The 25208-nt window shown below is 35.6% G+C and overlaps 1 protein-coding gene across 1 annotated transcript in view; it reads right to left on the bottom strand.

The window, feature by feature from the left end:
* vap (RAS p21 protein activator vap) overlaps positions 1-25208 on the bottom strand; it is a 55859-nt gene that overhangs the window by 21863 nt on the left and 8788 nt on the right. Inside the window, exons 3-11 of the mRNA XM_069836845.1 lie at positions 23606-23812; positions 17576-17778; positions 15549-15769; positions 11808-11919; positions 10576-10697; positions 8133-8407; positions 6682-6801; positions 6299-6419; positions 5786-6006 (exon numbers count right to left, since the gene is read on the bottom strand). Of these exons, the coding sequence (XP_069692946.1) occupies positions 5786-6006; positions 6299-6419; positions 6682-6801; positions 8133-8407; positions 10576-10697; positions 11808-11919; positions 15549-15769; positions 17576-17778; positions 23606-23812 (1602 nt within the window). The remainder of the gene's footprint in view (positions 1-5785; positions 6007-6298; positions 6420-6681; positions 6802-8132; positions 8408-10575; positions 10698-11807; positions 11920-15548; positions 15770-17575; positions 17779-23605; positions 23813-25208) is intronic.

Here is a 25208-nt window from a genome sequence, read left to right on the forward strand (position 1 = left end):
TGCGCTACAAGCATGCTAAACTAGCCCCGGCTACCGACTGATTACTTGTACAGGATTCATATCATATCGCTACCACTGGTTTATGAATACGAAAAATGTTAGTTCGCTGATCATCCACCGGAAGCCTGCGCTAAGAATGTCTATGAATATGGCCCCTAAAGTCCAATTTTTACTGAATGTCTAAATCTGTGTATGATAACACCTCATAAGTCTGGAAATGTTTTTTTCTATATTTTATAAATAACAAGTGACAAATGCATAACAGTTGTTATGCTGGAGTATAAAAAGAATAAGCAGTTGCGAGGTTTTAAAAGTAAGCCAATGATATTCTGTTATACTGGGTTGGGTGGTTGGTTGGTAGGTGAGCGGGTGGGTAGGTGTGGATGGATGGATGGATGGATGGACGGACAGACAGATAGATTATAGATAGATAGACAGACAGACGAACAGATGGATGGATGGATGGATGGATGGATGGACGGACGGACGGACGGACAGACAGACAGACAGGTAAAGTAAGTAAGTAAGTAAGTAAATAAATAAATAAATAAATAAATAAATAAGCAAACAAATAAATAAATAAATGGCGAATCTTACATTCCATAGAACAACTTACTGAAGACATCTTTGGAATATTAGTTTCTGGTAACAGTGGTGAGCAATGGCAGTAGCAGCAGCAGTAGTGGAGGTAAGTGGTATTAGTAGAATTAGTATTAGTGTTAGTAGTATTAGTACTACTGGTTGTGAAACTTGGACTCTCACTTTGAGAGAGGAACAGAGGTAAGTGTGCTTAGGAAAATATTTGGGGCTAAGAGGGATAAAGTTACAGTAGAATGGAGAAAGTTACACAATGCAGAACTGCACACATTGTATCCTTCACCTGACATAATTAAGAACATTAAATCCAGACGTTCGAGATGGGCAGAGCTTGTAGCACATATTGGTAAATCCAGAAATGCATATAGAGTGTTAGTTGGAAGACCTGAGGGAAAAAGACCTTTGGGGAGGCCGAGACATAGATGGAAGGATAATATTAAAATGGATTTGAGGGAGATGGAATATGATGCTAGGGTATAGATTAATCTTGCTCAGGATAGGAACCGATGGTGGCTTATGTGAGGGTGGCAATGAACCTCCAGGTTCTAATTCCCAGTCACCAGAATGTTCTTCATTCATTTTCTTGCTTCCCAATACAGTAACAGTTATGACTTAAGTTCCTATATATCTCTGCAGGTGATCTTGTTCATGATAGAATCCTCAGTGATGCAGATGACACATATTGGTGATCCATAAACAGATAGTTCCTGTGAACTGCTAGGCAATTTTCAATATGTATGTCATCGAAAATGGGAACTGTAGGACAGGTTTCAGCACCATTCCCTGAATGATGTTAAATCATATGTTTTTAGAAATAAATCCAACATGGGGAAAAATCTAACAATGTAGTAATTACTGCCAACGTAATAATTACAAAGAAAATATTTAATGAAGAAAATCAGAAAAGTTCTAATCAAATTCCAGATAATCGCATTTTGCATGATAGTGAATTTATTCTTTCTGTTTTACTGTCTTATTACATGCACTCGGTATGTTTGGGCTTTCATTATTATAAATTTTCACACTTTACATCTCTAACATCAATATATGGCTGCTCTCAGTTCACAGCAAGCAGCAGAACAATGTAGATGTGTTTTTCATATAAAGGTTGGATATTTATCTTTATGCTCGACCATGCCGAAATGTAGTAATTATACACCTGGTAGCAGTCCTTTAATGCATGTCATTAAAGTACACCTATTCATTAAAGTTTAGGTTTTCGATTATTCTCGGATATGCAATCGAAAGACGAGGGAAACGTCACGAAGGCTGGAAATCCAATACTGTCACAGAAGGTTATGTTCTGTTACTATAATAATTAGCGTCAATTGTAAATAATATTCAAATAAATTCAATTTGTCACCTCGTTTTTCAATTCTAAATCAATTTCCAGGTTATATCAAAATTAGTTCATGTTATTCTCTAGATTACATCAAGGTCAATGACATTATTGTTCCTCGGAAAAAATCAATACTTTCGCGTCTGCGCACATCTCACAATTTACGAGCTATGCACAAGGTCACTTCCGATCTTCAGTCAGATACGAATAAAATGAATACTTCTGAATAATTTCAAGTTAGAAATATGGTCGAGCATAAAAAGTCGTATGAAACTTGCCTATATTGGTAATTAAGACGCTCGTATGAAAATTATGAAACTCGTTTGCGCTCGTTTCATAAACAAGCATACTCGCGTCTTAATTACTATCATTATAGGCTCGTTGCATAATGTACTATTATGTCGGTGAAGGAATTTTTACGGTATATACAATATTTTTAGTAGATATGACCATAAACGTGCGAGCATGTACTTCTTTAGCTCTACACACATAAGGTATATTTAATGCTCATTTCCTGTAACTTGTATTTTTTAAAACCATTTTTGTAATAACTCGGCAAGTTTTTAAGATATTCCAGTAAAATTTTGCATGCAACTATCTTTCACACTTGTGAACGAGATGAACTATAATTATTGCTATAACATTTACAGTTCATTTTAAACATTTTTTTATCTAAAACATAAAAAATTTAACTTCTCATAATTAAAAAAAAATATATTTATCCATGACCCTAACGAAAAGCATGCCTTTACTTAATACTTTTGCGTTTGTAAAGTAGGCTTTTATTCAACATTACTTTATTCCACTAGTGAGATAAAGACTTTACCTCACAGTTCATTAGTATTTTTCTTGTACCCGGTATACACGGTTACTTTTCCATTGAACTATTACTCAAGAAATTAATATATTAGTTACTAGATGTCACTACCTCTACTTCTTTATTACGATTTCTTAAATATACATACACTCAATCTCCTTCTCTTTTCTTTTTCTACTACGTCGTAATTTGTGCATTGCATCCGTATCTAATATGTATTTTTTTTTTTAATTTGTAATAATTTACAATTTACCTTTTGGGAGGCGAGGAGACTTGAACCTGCGAAGTTGGGTTTATAGGATTTTATAACAACACGCGTTAGTCAACTGAGCTAAACAGACATGATGATTAATCACTTTTTAATATTCCTCTTAAGTTTACAGAAGTAAAATGTGAAATTATTTTAATCACATTAGTCCCGTGAACACTTCTAAATAATCCCTGAAACTTCAAAAAGACGAAAATACACGTTTAAATTAAAAAATATATATTAAAATTATATAATTAATTATAATTTGTTATTTATCCAACGCCTTAGATACCATTCTTCACTAATCATGGCCTCCTACATCACAACCTACCTAGTACACGTATCGATTCTAAAATCCATGCCATGATATGTGATTATTTGAGGACTTATTTTCAACATATTTTCTTTTATAAAACATAATTTTTCGTTATGGTCATGGATAAAATTACGTATGGTACTTGTGAGCGTGATCTTCATTGCGCTCGTGTAATTTAAGCACGAGGCATCAGCCTCGTAGATGTTTCAAAGATTGTAGTTCATACTGTTCATTTGACATTCAGGAATAAATAGAAAAAAGAATGGCTCAGAAATATTCATATTTGTGGACATTATCATAAAAACGGCACATCAGTGCACAAAAGCGGCCACTTTTTGTTATGATAATAATTACTCACAATGGTGAAACATTTAGTAAATCTGAAAACAGTCTACAACTGCAGAAGCAGTGAATACTGAGCATGTCAAATTACAAGGTGAAAGAGTCATTAGTTGCTGAGAAAAAAATTTTGCATTTTCCTAATTTCTTAGTGTGCAAATCTGTATATTCCCCCTAAAGGAGCTCCAGCAGTGAGGAAACAATGTATAGATTGACAAATCGAACTGAAACCCTGACCGAGTTACTATGTGAGCGCTGGCTGTCTTGGGGAGGAGCAAGTGAGAAAGTACGGGGGGAAGGCAGATAGCACTATGCACTATGTACTTGCAGGTCCACTCACAGTTTGTCAAACCTGCTAACAAAAGCATTAAAAGGTTGACTAGTTGCCTGCAATGCTAGCATAATGGAACCTTCCTAGCCGACAGTCGAGACAAAAATGAAGAATCCGTTATTGTGGTAATACTGGAGAGTGGTTCTTCTATTGGTCGCGATGCCCACACACACCCTCTCAGATATTTACGTGGTGATTGGTGACTGAATGACGAGGAGCGAGGGAGAGAGAAGAAAGAAAGAGAGAGATTCCAGAAGTTGGCGTGTTTTACGGGGTTTCACTTGAAGTTGTCAAACTATAGTAACGACACTGACCCATGACATTGCGTAACAGTGTAATAATGGCGAATACTGAAGGATATAGTAAATCAGTAGTAAACCTAGAAGCAAGCATTGAGGAAATCCACAAGAAGATGGAAACTCTCCAGAGGTCAAACAACCAAATGGAAAGTAAGTTGAAATATTTAGAAGACAAACAGAGAAGAAAAAACTTAATATATGATTATTTCTGTGGATCTTCTGTGATTATAACATTAATACGCTCCTCAAATGTTCCATTATTTCAATGTTGAGGCTAAACAAGATTTCAACATAATAGTAATATGCGTTACAAGAGCAGTATGTTGAAGTTTTCATGTTCGAGGAAAAGTCTGAAAAAGCTCAACTACGTTTCGCTTTTTCAATTTCCGAGAATTGAAAGAAAATATACCGCTCGTGTATCGTACATTATTTTGTGCGAAGATCGTTTATTACATACCTGAAAGAGGAATTTCTAATTAGTTGCAATGAAATCTCCATCTTGCTTTCTGTTCAATGACGGCAAATTTGCAAAACAAAAATATCTATCTTCAACATTGTTGCTTTAAAATGTTTTCTGTGTTTACTATACTCCAGCAGGCCGTGATATACGTCTGTCCTTTTTTTCCCCCAGTCTATGATGAGTCTGGAATCTTGTTGATTTTTTCACGGTTCCTTAATGTTACTTGCATCACGAATGCAGTAACTTTAGTGGAGTTGTAGAGTTTACTTAATTTTTGCAAATATTTAAAAACAATAATTAACAGTGCAATTTAGGTGAAATTGCAGTGGTAAGTTTCCAATTTATAATTATTACTATACTGAACGTCTCTAAAAATAATATGTTAAAAGCCTAAAGCAGTAAAATCAATATGTCACTTAAGCGGTAAGAAGAGGGAAATTGTGATGTGCGTTAGATTGGGAATAAACTGCACGCATTGTATTCTTCACCTGACATAATTAGGAACATTAAATCCAGACGTTTGAGATGGGCAGGGCATGTAGCACGTATGGGCGAATTCAGAAATGCATATAGAGTGTTAGTTGGGAGTCCGGAGGGAAAGACCTTTGGGGAGGCCGAGACGTAGATGGGAGGATAATATTAAAATGGATTTGAGGGAGGTGGGATATGATGATAGAGACTGGATTAATCTTGCACAGGATAGGGACCAATGGCGGGCTTATGTGAGGGCGGCAATGAACCTTCGGGTTCCTTAAAAGCCATTTGTAAGTAAGTGAGTAAGTTAGGTTGGGAATACTGAATGTGGAATTTTAGACTTTCCGCGGATTGGTTTTGTGCGGAAACCAACCAAATACGCATGATCTCGCACAAATAATATTTTGTTAATTGTCATTACACTGACATTTCACTGTACATATAAGTGATCAAACAAAAAAAAAAAGTTTGAATCATGCCCAGAAAGAAACTAGTGAACCTACAAAACTTCTAAAATAAAATTACAAGGAAACCAAATAATTAATATAACAACAAATTCACACCTGAATATCCGTAGTAAGGAGTTTGCTAGAGGGACACGATCAAGGTGGCAGATATCAGCTAGAGCTCGAACCACTTCTAAAGAGGGATCAAGTACAAGCTGTTGCATAGGAGAGTACTCTTCTTGTGGCATTATAAGATCATGCAGGTAACGAGTCCTTAGTCGAAGAGAGCCCCATTCACCAATTGGAGTAATGCCAGATAGAGTATACCAGTCTTCATTCTGGAAACAGTCCTACTCATGTAATACTCTTATTTCACGGTTTTAAATGTCAAACCTCTGAAATTCACTAATTATCTTACTATTCAAGAAAATCTGTACTCACCTGTAACTGAGGAAAATATGGTGTACCATCCAGTGAGGGGATTGAAAAAGGTACAAGCGAGATACAGTAACAATGGTCAGTTAGGGATTTTACCAATAAATTTTCATAAACTGAAATAATATTTCAGAATAAGTAGAGTTGTAATTACCCTCCAATTTATCTACAAATAACCAATTTCTGGAGTCTTACCTCGTCTCCATTAGTTAAACTGCTGAGCTCCACGGTCAGCTCAGCAACTTCTGTATCTTTTGATCGCTTGCCTTTATTATAAACAGTCACTGTGAAAGTGAGCACATCTGGAGGAACATCACTACAACAAATGAAAAAGGCATTTGCTACATTATCACGTGTAAGCCGTAGCTTCAATCAGGACACTGCTACTTACAGTTCAAGACATTTCACTCACCACTGAAGGTGCTTTTCCACCAACTAGGATCACCTGAAATTCACTTGTTAAATCAATATTTCCTAAACACTGTTCTAAACTATGTTTGGAACAAACACTTCAAACACATCAAAGTCACACTGCAAACAAACAACAAACGAACCATGAAAAATATACATCTACTTACTCTAACACAAATTCTTCATCCCATACAGGATCCGGACCAGTCTTGACCTTTGTCCGAGCAACTTTGACTTGATTCAGAGAAATTATGCAGAATGGGTTTGGCACCAATTTGTAGGGCAATCTGAAAGGAACATCCACAATTCAGCAAATTATCACAGAATGGTAGAATAACAGCCAAGTATGATGAATGCCTGAAATATAATTTGGAACAACTGGATAATACCCACGGCAGAGCAATGTCAATAGTCGACGGTACTCGCTGGCCACTAGTCACCAGGCCGTACCGAGCCGTGCCAAACAAAACACAATCGAAATGGTGGTAGTAAAATTCGCGATTATATTCTTAAATAATTCACTGCATTAGTCAAGTGCAAGACTTCTGGCTTCTGTTGCATTCAAACAATTATAAAATACGATAATTTGGTCCAGGGAGCATCCGTTTTTGATGCAAAGATAATTTATTTGGCTTGTTTCTTAAATAAAATTACGAAATGGCGTTCCTTTGCTTAACATTTAATAAAAAATGTTCAGAACGAAGGAGGCAGAGAGAGAGAGAAAAGAAACAAATTTCTCCCTCCAACGACGCCACACACCAACGTCGTGTTCTTATGTTGGCGAGATTGTGTATTTACTTAAATTTGGTGCTACATGTAACGGCACGGTTCAAAGATGCCGTGGGAATTCTCCAGTTTAGCATAAAATTTATTGTTGAAGACCTCACTTTCGTAACATTTCATTTTATTGGGTTATTTTACGACGCTATATCAACATCTCAGGTTATTTAGCGTCTGAATGATATGAAGGTGATAATGCCAGTGAAATGAATCCGAGGTCCAGCACCGAAAGTTACCCAGCATTTGCTCGTATTGGGTTGAGGGAAAACCCCGGGAAAAAACCTCAACCAAGTAACTTGCCCCGACTGGGTTTCGAACCTGGGCCACCTGGTTTCGCGGCCAGACGCGCTGACCATTACTCCACAGGTGTGGACACTTTCGTAACATGTCTACATAGCTATTGCATTAATTTGGTCTTTTGGCCAGTACTTTTTTTTTTAAATTTACTTGGTTATTTAACGATGCTGTATCAATTACGAGGTTATTTAGCATCGATGGGATTGTGATAGTGAAATGGTATTTGGCGAGATGAGGCCGAAGATTCGACGTAGATTACCTGACATTTGCCTTACGGTTGGGGAAAACCTCGGAAAAAACCCAACTAGGTAATCGGCCCAAGCGGGAATCCAGCCTGTGCCCGAGCGCAGCTCCAGATCGGTAGGCAAGTGCCTTAGCCAACTGAGCTACGACAGTGGTCTTGGTCAGTACTAGTATTTGTCCAACACTGTATACAACTCAGCAAACATGAATGGCATTACAGTAAGGAGAAGCATTTGTAAAGAGTTCCAGTACACTTTTCCTGAATTGTTTATATATGAAGAAAGACAATATGTATTACCTATGTGCATCAAGAACGTGTAGCTGTAGACATCGCAATTCACGCAGTCGTTGTACTTTGGGTGCCCTTGTCTGCTGTGTAACACAAAGTGGTTTAAGTGCAGCAATCCAGTCCTGTGCAGAATCGCCTGTATTTGCACACAAGTAGGTAGTGGTTGCTAAGCATGGCAGAGCACGTTCCACCAATTGGAAGCAGTGTGGTCGATCAAATACACTGTCGTGAACTTGGTAAAGGTATGCACAACTCAAATCAATCAATCCTTTTGGTTTTGTGCGCTGTAACAATGAAAGAGAAATGTTAAGAAATTTAAGGCAGGACATATGTCAAATTTTATGTGGTACTGTAAATTCGGCTATATTATGTGATGTTTAATAGCAGGCCCAGAATCCAATGACATTTCATTTCTTGTTTAGAGAGACAGAGAGAGAGAGAAAGATAGAGTGAGAGAGTGCACATGTGTGTATGTGTGCCCATATATAGTCACGACGCTGTTATTCCCGGTGTAACTCCTCCTCTTTGCTTACGTCTTAGGAAGTGAAGGCTCTATAAAGTCTAGTTAGGTAGTATCGTTCGCCATTTTTGTTCTTTCATTGCTGAGTTACCAGACGAAGGATCTATTTGCCACACTGTTAAACATTATCATGTCGTAGCTCCTATGATAATGAATCAAACACACTGTGATTCAGCAAATAATTGAGCGGCAAATAACGTCCTCGTGTACTTTCTGCAAACGCCAACGAAAGAGCCAAAATGGCGGGCGATTATATTAAGTATTTATCCAGCCTTAGGAAATGCTTAACATCTTCATCAGTGGATCACAAGACGCACATGTTTAAATGTAGCCGACCTGCAAAGTGATTGGCTGCCAGAAATTAGAGCGACGGGACTATAGTGTAGTTATATTATATTGTCAAGAATCAACTTCACGTTAGTGTGCACCTCCTTAGTCTTTATCGATGGTGCATGTAAGCACGTAAGCATAAGTAGTGTGTCGGCTACTATGAAAGGTTTCGTTATAATGGAGGCGAAACAGTGTTAGTTCATAGAAATAAAGGTACATTTATAATGCATATAATTTTGGCAGGATCGAAGATTCACTTCGAAATACGAGGTTTTTCATTATAAAGAAGTTCGTAAGATAGAGGTTGTACTGTAATTTGTTTGGCTGTTTTAAGGTCTAATAAGTTAAGTGTAGACAAGTCATAACAGCATTAGGGGGGATCAGCATATTCCGAATCTCACTGGACCAGTGGACAACAATGTCATGCTGCAGCGAAATAGGAACAAAACTGCTGGAAGGTTCGATGGCCATCATGGCAGCTGTACAAGTTGTTGTCTGTGCTACGCTAGCAAAATTTTGCGAAATTTCCGTACTGCCATCTCGTTCAAAGAAAAGAGAGCATAAACAATTTATTTCTTGAACCAATAGTAATAACTGGTCCGTTGACATGTTCGCTCATAAGCCATTAACATATTGTTTTTACGTTGTGCTCATTACAAACAATACAGCAGAACACACCACCATGACACAACAGTGCACGATGTCATTCGTCTGCTAATTCCCGCCCTATACAAGAACCAATCAGATTCACTGATGGAGACTGCCACCACCTCTGCAAGCTGATGGAACTGGTGCGACACTGGTGGAGCATCAGTGACATCATCGTTGAAATTCAGAAAACAGTGATGCTATCAGATTGCTCAGCGCTGAGATTCAGAATACGCTCAACCTACAGATAATATATCCCAAAGTACAGAGTAATCCAGTGATTATGTTACAAACCTTTAGGGATGATAGAGGAGACAATTATGATAACTTTCATATATTAGGAAACTATGTTTGGAAACATTCCTTTTGATAGTTATAAGCCTAGATATTATGTTAGTCAGTGTAACCGGCAAGAATCGAACTCAAGGCCATCCTTCTGAAATTTAGTTGCAGACGACCTGTTTGTGCAAACGTTGGTGATTTCTCATAAACATAGGATAAGCTAGCTGGCATAGGTTTAAAAAATTTCACATTCCTATCTGGGTTAAAATCCATTGCCCTCAGCTGTTTGAATCTGCAGACTTCAGATCCAATGCCTAGTAGCATGGTAATCACTAAACCACCAAGAACAATGTCATGATAAGAAAAGACTGAAATGATAATTGTTGAATGGAAGAAATACACAGCCAAAGACTACTGTGTAAACTAGAACAGACGAAATTTAGATTCCTTCAGTTACAGAAAGCACTCAATCAATGACACAACAGATACAATTTTTTTAATACAAAAAAAATCTAATGAAACTCAGTCTGACTGAAATACCAATTATATTAAGAAGAACAAAAGTACATACTCACAAACCAATTTTGTTCACATAGAAGTATAATTCACATAATTCACCATTATTACCATTATATTTTAGTGTTGTACAAAATAAGATTTATTAATACTCACCTTTGGATTGTCATAAAAATACAAATGTGTATCAGTCCCATCTACTAAAAGCACGAAATACATTGACTTCCATTTTTTATTCTTCTCACTCTTCTTGTTCAAATAACCCTGCATCTTAATACCTGAAACAAAGGCAATATTTATGGAACTTTCACACAATCACTATTTATTTACTTTAAGAACTATACCTGTGGATAATAGATTATTTTCAGAAATTGAGAACAAAATCTGATTTATAGTTTTCACATCATAGCTTTCACCATATTTAAATATGGAAATAGCTGCAACTTGTTTCCATAATCTGGGAAACTTTTATCCTTTAAGATAACAATAAAGTTTTGGGAATTATAAATTTCAACTAGGAACAGCATTTACAATTAGGTTGCCAGTGTCTATGGCTGTTTATCACTATGTACATCATTAGGAGCCAATGAAGCAAAAGAAAGCTGCGTTTCTTTCTTGTAGCTTTTATGGAAAAATTCCATTCTTTTATATATGGTTCTGGATTCCTGTAGAGGTGGACTGTTTATGTTTCTCTTCCACACATGATTCATTAAAAATTTCCAGTTCTCATACGCCATATGGCTCCCATGACATGTCTGCCCAAAATTCCTGGTATCTGAATCTTGGCAACAATCAAAACACCAACCCCAGAAGATTTGTTTAATTAAATTTACAATCATCGCGAAAATTAGTATAAGAAATGTTAAAGAAAAGCACTGTAGCCATGTTTCTAACAAACATAACACAGACGTTATTACTACATTTGCAAAAAAAATTCAACCCACTTTGTGATCATCTCTCTGCCGTTTTGGATGTAAATTTCAAAGTAAATATTTGAATAATACATACGAAGTTATGAGATCAAAGATAACAGAAGCTACTTTAATATGCTTCAGACAGTTTATTTATGCAAGAAGGGAAATGATGCTCAGGCTTAATTTTCATGGTGGTGGTGATACAGAAGTTACACTGGTCAGAGAGAAAAGAAAACTGTTACATTAACATTAACTTGACTGCAAGTTTTAACTGGTAAAGTCATATTCTTGCCACTTTTATCCCATGTACACAATTTCTAGAGAGATGAAGAGCATTAAATAACCAGTTAAAGTAAATTAAAGAGAGAATATCAATCCTGGACAGGAAGTAAAAAATTTCTCTTTACCAAGATTAGATAAAGAACACTCTTTTAAAGAGGACACTTTTAAGGATTTTTCACATGATTTACTTACCTTTGTTCTTCTTTACACCTGATTGTTCCCTGCATTCCCTAAGAGTTGCATAGATTTTTTCTGCATGTTGTACCTCTTTTGATTTTACTGTTCCATCTCCTTCAGTCATAGACTACAAAATAAAACACCATAGTTAATGAAACAACATTCCATGTTATGTAACATAAAATAAACAAATCTAAATGTGATTAGTTAAAATTCGTATAGAACCAGCAATAAGAAATAGATTCATCACAGCTCAAAAACTTATCTGCTCAAAAATAAGAATGAACGAATGAAGCAGGTCTCAGAAAGTAAATCCAATTAGGATTGTTGAAGATAACTGTCGAGGTGACATATGTATGGCATTCAAGCGATCCAAATTATGAGAGCAAAATTACAGATGACAGAGTTCCTAAGTATTGTAAATCTCATTAATATATTAGTTCAATAATTTCGGTCTTAAAGGCTTACATTAAAGACAATTTGTGTGATTAAGTTAATCTTCATTTGAATGTTATCTGAAATTAGAGATTTGCGACTCAAATCAGGCAGTCAATTTATTACTTCATCAGATTTAGTGAGTGCTTTAGTTGACAAGTCTAGAGAGACATGTAAGCTAATATAAAAGTTCAAAACCAATCTCATCAGAAACGACGAACACGTCCAGAAAGTAAGCTCCAATTGGTAGTGAATGAATGATAGCTAGTCCTAAACATACTCGCATCTTAAATTGAGATCTCTATCATATTAGTCCCTGTTTACACTTGCTCAATGTCGTTCGACTTATAGCCCGGGCGCATGCGCAGTACGGATTTCGTTCTTTCCCTTTCGACATCTGCTGGGTAGAAGCTGTTTCTATTTCTGTGCGACATTTCCGTAGGTGGCCCAGCCGAATTCACGCGACAGGACCCGAACATGGTTCGGAAAAGGCAGTAGCAGACAACTTTCAGCTGTTTCTCTGTTTCTGCGCGCTTTGTAGCATCATGTCAGAGTGGAACAAAAATCAAGTAATGAAATTAATCAAGCTTTACGAGCAATGTCCATGCTTATATGACATCTGAAATAAGGACTATCACGATAGGATTTGGAGGGAAAATTCGCTGGAGTTTATTTGTAAAAATTTGGAGTCTGTTCGTCCCAATACTATTCCATCCGACATCAAAACAAAAATAGAGAACATCAAGAGTCAATATGCAATGCAAGAAGAAAAAATTAAATTGACGATTCATTTCAAAACAATAAATATTTATTGGACAATTATGTTCCAGTTTTAAATCTTTACTGAGAACATGGAATAACTCTTTCTCCTGCCTTCTGAATATCCATTTCCTTTCCCAGAGTCTCTTTGGGTTTTTTTTCTTTTTTTTTTTTTTTTTGCTTCTCATTAGTGCAAGCTAACAAAATACTTGAAGCTGCAGAAGCTAAAACAGCTGCTTTTTATTGTTCAAATCCATTCTGTTCATTTAAAAGGCTCACCACATAACTCATACGTTGCTCGAGCTCAACAACTAGCCTCGAGTAGCAGACGAGAAATCTACCAACAGTGAACGGTAATACTACATTTAGCCGACAGAAAGCGCTTGATATAGGACGTTGCTTGACGACTTGCGTGGACGAGAAATCTGCCGAGTGTAAATGGCGATGCTACATATAGCCGACAGAAAGCACTTGATGTTGCGCGACAAATAGCAAGTGTAAATAGGGACTTGGGGAACAAGTTTTTGTCTGATGCATCAAAATATTCCGACTCAAATATTTATAGCTGTTTTCATGTCATCTTTAATTTCTGTTTAGCTACACATTTCTGCAAATGGGAAAAGAGATCAAAGTTCTTGGGTGCAAAATCAGGGTTAAGATTACAGGACAGCAGCCATGAAGGACAGGGTCATAACACAGTTGATATACTACTTTGATCAGAGATATAACATTTTGTGCTCCATGACATATCTCAACAGAACAGTAATTAGCCTAATGGTTGGCACCTGCTGAACTATCCCCAACCACTTCACCACAACCTGGATCAGGTTCGGTCTGAATAAGGTAAAGATAAAGGAGACTGCCACAGCTGCCCTTCGTGGCTCCATCACCCTACTCTGTCACCATCTTTATCATGTTCAATGAAAACATAAGTGACTTTCTTCAACACATCTATATAAATTTAAATGAACTCTGTAATGTTTTATTCAACTTCTTTATCATTCTGCAAAAAAAAAAAAAAAAAAAAAAAAAAAAAATTTTTAAATTATTACGTAACTTCTATGCTTGTATTTGCTCTGTCCATTATTGGCAGCCCGCGATTACAGGGAGTCGTTACTGTATGTTTGCAATGAATGTTGTTGTTTTCTAATGCCAGGCGTTTGACAATAAAGTCATTTGACCTCTTGCACTCCAATATTTTTCAAAGAAATTATCATGACTAGCCACTGAAGCACAGATTTTGAGGTGTTCCGAATCCATTTCTTGGTTTGAGTTACGCAATGGGCAGTTAGGGGACTGATATATTCCAATTCTATGCAGGTGTTTGGCCAAACAATCATGGCCTGTTGCCAATCTAAATGCAGCTACAGACGATTTTCGTGGTAAATCGGGAATTAACTGTGGATTTTGATGCAGAGAGTTCCATTTTTTCCCTTGGGATTGAGTTATCAAATTTTGTTTGTTGAAGTCTAAGTATGTAGATTTAATAAATCTCTTCACAGAGTAATACGTAGATTTAGTAACAGGTCTGTAAGTAGCAGTGCTGCCCTTCTTTGCTAAAGCATCCGCATTCTCGTTTCCCAGAATTCCACAATGGGATGGTATCCATTGGAATACAATTCTTTTATTGAGTGATAATAATTGAGAGAGCATTTTAGTTATTTCTGCTGTTTGAGATGAAGGTGTGTGTTTAGAGACAATTGATAGAATAGCTGCTTTGGAGTCTGACAATATAACTGCATTCCTAAATTTATTGATCTGGCATAGAAGATTCCTGTGACATTCACTTATTGCAATGAATGTATATGTCAAGAAGTAGCTTAAAGGAAGTGCAATATTGCGGTAATGAAATAATAATGACTATGTTGCTATTTCATTCCATTACAATCAAACAGAACTTTCTTTTGGACGTTAGTGGTACTCAGAAATTAATTACGAATTACTACAAGTGATTTATAAACAAATTGGCTGCCTGATTTCATTTCATGCTTGACAGACATTGTACCCTCTAATTTCATGAGTCCCTCTCCCTAACTTTATTTCTGTAAAAGCAGTATTTCAATATTTATTGTTGTGGTAAAGTTAGCTCACCCATACAGTATATAAACACAATCATAAGTTATCCCTCAAGGCAATGAGATGCACAGCTGGGAATTGAATTACAAAGTGCCTCTTATCTGAATGGGACTTTGACAAAATATGCAATCGAGAATGTATTCAATTGTTCTTTAAGTAACTGTACATACATTTCTTTTTACAATAAATTACTACTATTGAAGATAAAGGATATAAAAAGAAATAGAATATGACATATTAAATCCATAAATCATCCAACAAATCACCATATTAATATGACATAATAAAATTAATTTAATATTTATACTGAAATGGTCTTTGTATTCTATTATTTATTGTAATTCTTCAAATGGGACATAATAAATTATGTTGAATGAACAAAATTTGTTTTGTAAAAAAGTCTGTACCACTCTGATATTTATTATCCTGAGAAAGTACTTGATAAAGCTTTAGTGTTATTTAAATTTTATTTCTTATATAACTTACCCGACCAACTGCTAAGACTAAAGTGTGTCCCTCCACTATTTGTTCTTTCCTATATCGATTGATTACTGCATCTAAACATTCAAATGTCCGCCCACCCATTAGGTAGCGTACACCTTTTTTCTCAATACGGAATCGCTGAATCTGATTATTGATGTGGAAAAAAAGGGAATAATCACCAGGTGAGTTGTCACTTGGACGAACAAGGAAACTACCTGGTCCGGCTGAAAACAAAAGAAGATAAAAATTAGTGTAACAATACTCAGGCTCTTATAGTATCTGAATGTTAGAACGTGAGTTTATCATTCTGTGGACTTAGATTTGATCCCTGGCATTGACTGGAACTGTAGACAAAGAAGGTCGAAAGATGAGAATTTTAACTGAGTTATTCTGTTTTCCTCAACATTACCAATTTCATTCAACCAACACACTCCTTACACCTTCCTTTTTCCTCATTTAATATCATTTCATCAAGAAGTTTCGAGTAGGCAACCCCACTCATCCCTAAACCAGTCCCCTCCGTGCATTGCCAGCCATCATTCAGGAATGCTATGAAATGGTAATGGAATAGAGAGATGTTGATGGAATGATGTCTATGCCCTGAGAAAAACTCAAACTGCGACCTTATCCATCACAAGTGTCACTATTGATTTTTCAATGAAAAATCCAAGGTCAGGCCAGGACTCAAACTCAGATACCCATGTAATAGTCTGAAGATTTGACCACTCAGCCACCACAGAGGGTACGTAAACCTTAAAAGGAGTGCTTTACCTAGGACTGGCACAATTTAATGTCATATATAGCAACCTCCACTCTACTTCCAATTTCATTGATCAAGCTAAGGATCAGATTAGCACATTCACATAGCTACGCCTAATATTGACTTCACAAACTGACCTATAAAGTATATTCAAAGATGAAAAGATAGCATAAATATTTTTAAAAAATTAACATCATTTACTTAAATGCGGCTGTTGTAATCATCATTACTATAATCATCAACTACAACATTCGTTTCATTGTAATTTTAAATGTGAAAAGAAAAAGTCGGTGATGAAGAAAACAGAGGGGATTAAAGACGTGATTCTGTAGGATTAGCTGAGTGAGCTATCACACAGTATGAGAGCTGTTGTTTTTTAATAAGGTAGGAATATGTTTGGTAAACCTTTCCTCAAAATTAAACATTAGCCTTCCACTTAAACGATATTTATGAGTCTCGAAAATGATTACATAACCGTACTATCTAGTTACTTACTAAAGTGCAAAGACATCTAAAAAGGAATACTATATTAAAAGGAAGCAGATCAATTTTAGGTGCCAACTATACTTCAAGTCCGAACATTTAACCATAAAGAACAAACTACTATCTCAAGACACAAATCACACCTTAAAACCATTAAGAACTTGGAACGAATTAAGAAATGGTCCACATGCCTGAATTGCAAACGTTGTTACTTCCCTCTCAATACATATTCAGCTGCATTAACTCTACAAGAGAAAAACTTGCGTAAACCCAATTAATCATAGAATGGTTTAGCTAAACCAGGGAAAAGCAAAACCAACACATCTAACTATCAGGAATGATCTCTTTTTATAAATGTACCCAAAACTTTCACATTCTGGACTGCAAACAGAAAGTATTATTTATAATTTCAAAAAGTAACATGTTTTATGTAATTAATATGAATGTACAATTTAACAATACATCAATTTAATACAAATTCACATAAAATAAAAATTCATGGACCATCTATAAAGACCCAACCTCCACGATGACCATGTACTTCAATACTTTAATGCAATACAATAAAATGACACAAGAGAATAGAATCCAATAAAAAAAACGCGCGCGCGCGCACGCACACACACACACACACACACACTCTCTCTCTCTCTCTCTCTCTCACACACACACTCTCTCTCTCTATCTCTCTCTGTATATAATTTATAATTTTATTTCTTTATTTACGAAATAACCCTTTTTCTTAGTCTCTGAAATATGCATGGATTTGTAGTCTGTAACACATTACCTTTCACTAACATATCTACTGCTTCACTTTTTGTCACATTTGGATGAAACCAACTGAACACTGTATTGGGGTCAATGTTCTCATCAAGGTCATCTACAAGGTCACGGAAGATCATTCCTTGCTCTCCAGTTCGGTGGGCTGTCACCCACAACCAGCCATCTCCCATATCGTTGTGCACAAAGAATATATCACCTTTCTGGAAGCTGGAGAAATATATTATCTTTAAATTAACTTATTCAAATACATTTGAAATTAATTATACAAAACAAATAATACTTCATGTAATTTTCTAAATATTTAATAACTCTCACGTAAATTTTTTACATCTGAATGACTGGCTCTTGCTGCCATATTGAAATTATTGCTATAATTACTGTCTTCCTCCGACGAGTTTAGCGCTGGACCTGACGTATTCTTGCCATTGCTGCGGGGGGGTTGCAGGTAGATTCTTTTGTTGCTACAGCCAAGCCAAGCCGAGCCGAGCGGAGTGGGAAGTATTAATCGTCCAAAAATATGCAGTCTTCAGTTTGTAGTAGTGTGTGAATATTTCATATACGTATTGTTTACCTTGGCCTATATGGTTTTGTTATTAATATACTAAATATATTGTTGCAATTTTTGTTCAAACATTTCCCCGATGTTAGCTATGTTAATATTATATGAATTACTCATGTTAAATATTTCACCGTTACGAATCATTTTTAAGGAAACATGCTGTGGAAAAGGTTTTGGTTTTATTGTATTGGAATTTTAGAATATGTGTGATTGGTATCGTGAAAAACAGATTCCTATAATGTCATGCAAAAATCATTTGTTGGTGATATCTTAAAATACAAATCAAGCAGTTTTACTTCTCAAGTGAGTTCAGCAGTACAGTATATTTAAATTTATTACTTTACAAATTTAATTCAATTCTACTAATCACTAAATTTTATAGTATGATTCTTCTTTTCATTTATATTATTATAGTTGTATTATGATTTTTCTTTTTATTTATTTTATTGTATTTGTATTTCTGGTGGTGTGATGGCCTTAACTTCACCAGAATAAATAAATAAATTTTCTACAATACTTGTATCTCTATCTCGCCAAAAATACGTAAGAAAACTAATAGGCATACTGCTCTCGTAAATTGGGCGAATGTTTTCAGTATGATTGTACTTCCTTCCAGACTGCCGCTGTCACTGTTCCCTCCCACTCCAGTACTGTGCTAGACTAGTCGGAACCGCATTCCTCTCAGCACTAAACTCCTCGGAGGATAACAGTAATTATATGAAGGGCTGAGAGTGATATAATCCTAAGCAACAGAGACAAGATTTTATTGGAGAAAGTATTGAAGGTTTAGAGTTCAATGCTATTAGGTGCGGTATCATAATTTGTTCGATGTATACATCATTTGTTGAGTAATTTTTATAATATTTTACTAGTAGCTTCCTCATACAAGTAAGAAATGAACTCGCACAAAAAAACCATTTTTATTAAAAGTTTGGACTATCTCATTCTCACCCCTTCATATATTTACAGCACTTAAATCATTCAAGTGCTTATATGCAGATGAGAGCTGATTCCAAAGATACAAACTACAAACAAAAAACAGTTGCACTGAAAGTATTTGGTGTCACAGTTGATTTTGTATATGGGAGGCCAGAACTAATGGAAGAGGGCACTGTGATTAGCATTTGAAAAAATTCAAAGAAAGGTTGCCGGAGAATTACAATTACACACAGCTTTAAAGCTGTCCATAAGAAAGGAGAGAGTCCTGATGCATTTTATGAAGACATTAAGTTTGAAAATGACAATTTAGAACACAGGAACGAACAACATGAAAAAAGTAGGGAATAGTCAAGGCACAATGGAATATTATTTACACTGCGATAAGGCACCGTTTGTTTCAATTGTCGATGACGTGAACACACTGCAAAAGACTGTTTGCAGTATATTAAACACAACTCAAAGTGTCAGCACAGCTGAACAGGCTACTTCGATCCCTCAAAACCTAAATCAAACAACAGATATCAAGTGCTATAATTGTAAAAGGAAGGGACACTATGCTAAAATGTGTTATTGTTGAAAACAGGGAATTAGAAAGCAAAATAGGAATCGGGAAAACAGTTTTGTCTTGTTGAGCACCCCGACAAGTCAGAATTAAACATTAAAATTTTTAATAATTGATTAAATGGCGATCTTACTCGTGTTAATTGTGTAAGCATGTGCAGCTTACAGCTGTTTCGGTGCTTCTTCACACCATCCTCAGACCCTACTAGATCTCGGCATCATCTCGAACTTTGCTGCCTGTTGTGTGGGTGCGTTCGATTGTTGAAATGTGGTGTCAAATAGTGTGTGTGTTCTGAAATTGATCTGTGTGTTGAGAATTTGATCAGGGTGTGTTTTAGTATGTCTGTATATTTCATATTGTTCTATGTGTTCAGATTTTGGTTTTCAGGTTGTATGTGTAGGATTTCCATGTCTGTATTTATGTTACTGTATGTGTGGTTAGAATTAGTTATGTGTTCGGCATATGTAGATGTATTGTGTCCTCTGGTTATTGCTTTAATGTGTTCTTTGTATCGAGTTTAGAATGATCTGCCTGTCTGTCCAATGTAGAAACTGTCGCAACTATTGCATGTGAGTTTGTATACGCCTGTGTGGTTGTATTTATTTGTTTGTGTTTTTTGTGTGTTGAGATGTCTTTGTAGTGTGTTGTCTGTTCTGTATGCTATGTTGTATTTCTGTTTTCTGAATGAGGATGCGATCTTGTGTGTGTTTTTGTTTTCGTATGTTAGTGTGATGTATTTCTTGTGTTCTTGGGTTTGTGTTGTGTTTTGTGTGTTTGTTGAGTTTTGTGTGTTTCTTGAGTTTTGTTTTGTCTTCCTTATGATGTTGTCTATTATGTTTGGGTTGTAACCATTTTCTTGTGCTATGTATTTGATTGTGTTCACTTCTTCATTGTAGTGTTGTTGGCTCATGGGTATGTTGAGTAATCTGTGTACCAATGTCCTGAATGCAACATGTTTGTGTTGCGTGAGGTGATTAATCAATTATTTATATTCAACTGTTAAAAGTAGTGTATGAAAGATTCAACATGGATTAAAATTTTTCTCACAATGGCCTTGGAAGGTACTGGAGAACTTATTTTGATGGCTAATACTGAGGGGGAGGTAACATACTGGTTAGTGGATACCAAAGCCACTCTTTTAGTTGTGAAGCCAAGTGTATCTCAGAGTGAGACTGAGGAGAATACAATTTTAGCAAAAGGGTTACTGGTCTTGTTATGGAGATCATGGGCACCAAGAAAGTATTACTCGAGTTGCCTAATGGATTAGAAGCCAGACACTCATTTTAGGTTTCAGGATGAACATAGACCTAATGAAGTACCAATCAGTAATAGAGACGGAAGATAAAATTGAGAAGAAGCCAGATTGTTTTGTAAGGGCAATGGATGGTGAAACTTGGTTTGGTCAACCAATAGAAAGCACAGAGCTGGCAAACAGGAATATCCATTCAGGAAGTGAGATTCACATATAAGATGTGAAATATGAATAGTTGGATCTGAAATCATAGTTTGTGGTAGAATAAACAGTGGTGTGTCTGGAGGCGCTGATGAGAAAATGATTTTATTTGAGCCTACAGAGATGAGCATAAATGGAGTATATGCTGCTTGTGTCCTGGGAGTAATGAAGAACAACAGAATTCAAATGAGAATTATTATTTCCAGGGAGGAACTCGAGTTACTAGACACAAACTGTTAGGATAGACACAAGATATCGATGATAGTGACAACCGAGAGGAAATACATCTTCATGTGGATAAAGCTGCAGCTGAAGTAAATGAGGGTAATAAAGTAAACAATATACGAAATGTAATGGACGTTCACGTGAGAAGTGAACACATTATGTTAGAGGAAATAACAGTGTTTTTAACATTTCGTTTAGTGTTTATTACACTCCTAACAATTTACATTTCAGCATACAATAATCTCTTGTCTACTTCTGTAAATGAAAGACAATTAATGAAAAATTCTATGTCTTCTTTGCTCATTCTTAAATTACTGAGTGAATAAATCACAATGTGATCGTTGAAAAGTACATGCAAAAAGGAAACAGATAAACTGTATCTCAGTAACAGTACAGATACAGATCAGGATGTTATAAGTTTCTTTCAATTTAGTTCAAGTTCTTTAACTGTGAAAAGCCACTTTAAGTAGCAGTATCATTATTCAATTTCAAGTGATATTATTTGGTATACAGGTATACGGAGTACTACATGCAGCATTACAGGGAAATAACCAGGGGCAATTTCTCAGTGCATGCTATGCGTGCTGCGTAAACCCAATATTTTCGTAGAATGTGTATTTCTCAAAATGGCGTTACGTACATTAAAATTTATTTTGATTTTTGGAATACTGTATAGGCGTACTACCATCCGCAGGTTGCACACCGCAAGTATCACATCGCTTGCTCGTTTCTCGGAGCTACAGGAAAGACGTAGAAATAGCGAGAATATGATGCGCGCAAGTGCCTTCCTCCTTGGTCCGTCCTAGGCGCACATGCTTCTGTTATGTGTTGTTTGAAGCTCTGGTTCGAGAGCTACACCAACGACTATTTAACGTTACACAGAGCAGTATTGACAGCGGGAATGTGCTGTGATTTGCGAGTGCAATGTAATTGTATGAGCGGAATGCATGTGTTAGCTGCTGCATGTATTATTAATTCTTAAACATTAATTTGAAGTATTGCAATGAATTCGGAATTGTATGTTATTGAAACCTTATTATTAAATCCATTTTCCCGAAGGACTATTCAAGAGAAGACAGACATTATAGAGAATATGTGCGCTCGTTCAGTGCAGCTCAATACAACAATGTGCATTGGTTGGCAGGGTCGAAAAAACTAAATAAACTGTTTTGTTGGCCATGTTTGTTATATTATATCGAATTTCTACAACTGATAAGCGAATATGATCCAAGACTAATAATGATTTCATAATTATAAAATAAATTATTTATGTGGGTCTGATTATTTTTATTAATTATGAATTATTATATCCTCCCATCTTCCCTCATGAATAAAAGAGCAAGCCTAACTTTCGTGACTAGCATTCGCCCCTGAAAATAACCTAAAAGAAGAAGAGGAAAGAAGAAACTGAAGCACAGAGTACCCTATGGAGACAGCAGGAAGAACAGACCCTTTTAATAGGTGAGTAAAGTTGTTGTTTAGTCAACTGTCAACTGTCTGAAGACAGGTTGGAACCTCATAAGAAACACCAAAAAAAATGTTTATTTTTTTTAATTGTCTATGTATATGTATGTAGACCTATTTGTGTTTTTCATACAAGTGCACGCATTCATATGCTCATGATAAGAATAAGTATTTACAGTATGAATTAGTTTATTTTATTATACTATTGTGCTCCCATTCCCCTCATAGGGAAACTGTTGTATGTAATTACACTTCTTTCAGAAATTTTATTAGCAATATTTCTTGTAGTTAAAAATACCTAAATCAATATTTAAGACATATCTGTAAGATAAACATAGTTCCATATTATACCAATCTTTTTATTGGAACATAAGAATTATTGACATAACTCAAGGAAGTTCACAGGGTTATCTGTTGCTTCTATGAGCAATTTCCACGGAAAAGTCATTATCCATTCCTCTAATTTTATCTACCCTTAAAAAACCACACTAGTATAGAGGAGTGACTACAGAATAAATGGCAGGAAAACAGTGAGCTCTTCTTGTAAATAACCAACAGGACTGCAGGTTCATTCATCACTTCCAGAACCATAGAAGTTTTTGTTAAAGATTATTTACTAAAGCTAATGCACGTTTTATTATAACACACACTAAACATTTCAGAAATAACTTCAGGTACAACTGTTAAAAATTAAAGGAACTGAATTTCTGTTTTCCACTTCATGAGTTCGAAATGCGTGAATTCACACCCAGATTTTATGGAAAAGTTCCACTACGATTAATAAATATACACTATAAACTTACAAGTTGGTTTTACAAATATGTAACATTACCTAAGTTCATCAGTGTCCGGCATTTTGGTGTACGGTAAGATTGCAACGATTCGTTTCTTGTCATTAACAGGCTCTGGTGGAGGAACAGGATGTATTAAACGTTCTCGTTTTAACAAGTCTGAGCAACTTGTGTAGTAGCCTATGAGGTCCGACAGAGAATCAAACTGTCGTCCACCAATGTAGAAGTCACCACATACAGCCGTTATTCTGTAAACAGTTAATTACAACATTAAACTCTATTTTATATATCATAAATTACGTTTGTGAAATTAATCTTAAAGAACTGTAATTGCACAATAGGATATATATATAAGGTATACAAAACACAAAAGATGCTTGCGAAAGTTATGCAATAGCTCTGGAGGGGAGAAAGTTGAAATAACTTCAAGCTAATTAAGTTACTGATATAGTGACATGAAATGCAACAAAACATTTATCATAAAGATAGTGCATTTGTAAATTCATTCATAATTTCTCATTCAATATGTAAATACTCCCCAAATTGCAATAATCAATCTTCTTAATGTATCCAGCTGTTTGCTGACAACATAAAGTCCACTATAGTCCACTGTAGTCTATTCAGTTGTTTTTCACGAAAAATGAGGGGTATTTTGATCGGTGTTCATTATAGATGCCTGTTGCTAGTAGCCAGAGGTGGGGTGTAGTATATATATATATATATATATATATATATATATACTGCAGGGCTGTGTCTTCTGCAACTGGTACTGATTATTTTAATTTACTTCTTTTGTGGTTTATGGATGGACAGTATAGAAGAATGTGTTCCAGATCTTCATCATGATTATTACACCACAGACAAGTAGGATTATCAAAAATGTGAAATCGGTATAGGTACAATTGAGTGACAATGTGAACTGTTCTGGCTCTTGTTAAAAATGTTTGAACATGTCTGGGCAAGTTTTTGTACATTTTCAGGTCATTTGGTTTCTTTTGTACAGAATCTAAAATTTTTCCTTTGTCAGAAGAGAGCCAATTGTTGATCCATAGGTTTGTAAAATGAGACTTTACTGAAGCAAATGCATTGGATAGAGATATCACTTGAAGAGGTCTTGGTTGCAAATATGTTGCCTGTTTTGCAATATTATCGACTTTCTCGTTTCCAGGTATGCCACAATGACTAGGTATCCATTGAAATGTTATTTCCTTTTGGAGTTCTTTTAGTTTACTTAGTTGTTTCTGAATTGGAATAATTCTATGTGCATATAGGCATGGTACATATTTAATTATATTAAATATAGCCCCCTTCGAGTCGGTAAGTACCCAAATTGCAATAAATTAAATATAAAATAACATTGTATAGCGTACTCCCAATAATCTGAAGATATAGATAATCAAAAAATCCTGCCTTTACTGTAAATATTTTCAAGGATCATCACTTTATTTATTTAGCTTTAAATTTCAAATTTATTTCAACACAATGTTTTAAGTCTAAAAAAAAAAAAAAAACAAACAAAAAAAAAACACCCGCCCTGCGCACGCATGCATGCAAGAGAACAAGGAATGACTGCCATAAGTAGCCCAACACGAGAATTAGTTCAGATGAAAGAGGAAAACCTGTCATAATCTGTTCTCATGAACA

The sequence above is a fragment of the Periplaneta americana genome, chromosome 1 (assembly GCF_040183065.1).
Source record: "Periplaneta americana isolate PAMFEO1 chromosome 1, P.americana_PAMFEO1_priV1, whole genome shotgun sequence".
NCBI classification, from domain to species: Eukaryota; Metazoa; Arthropoda; class Insecta; order Blattodea; family Blattidae; genus Periplaneta; species Periplaneta americana.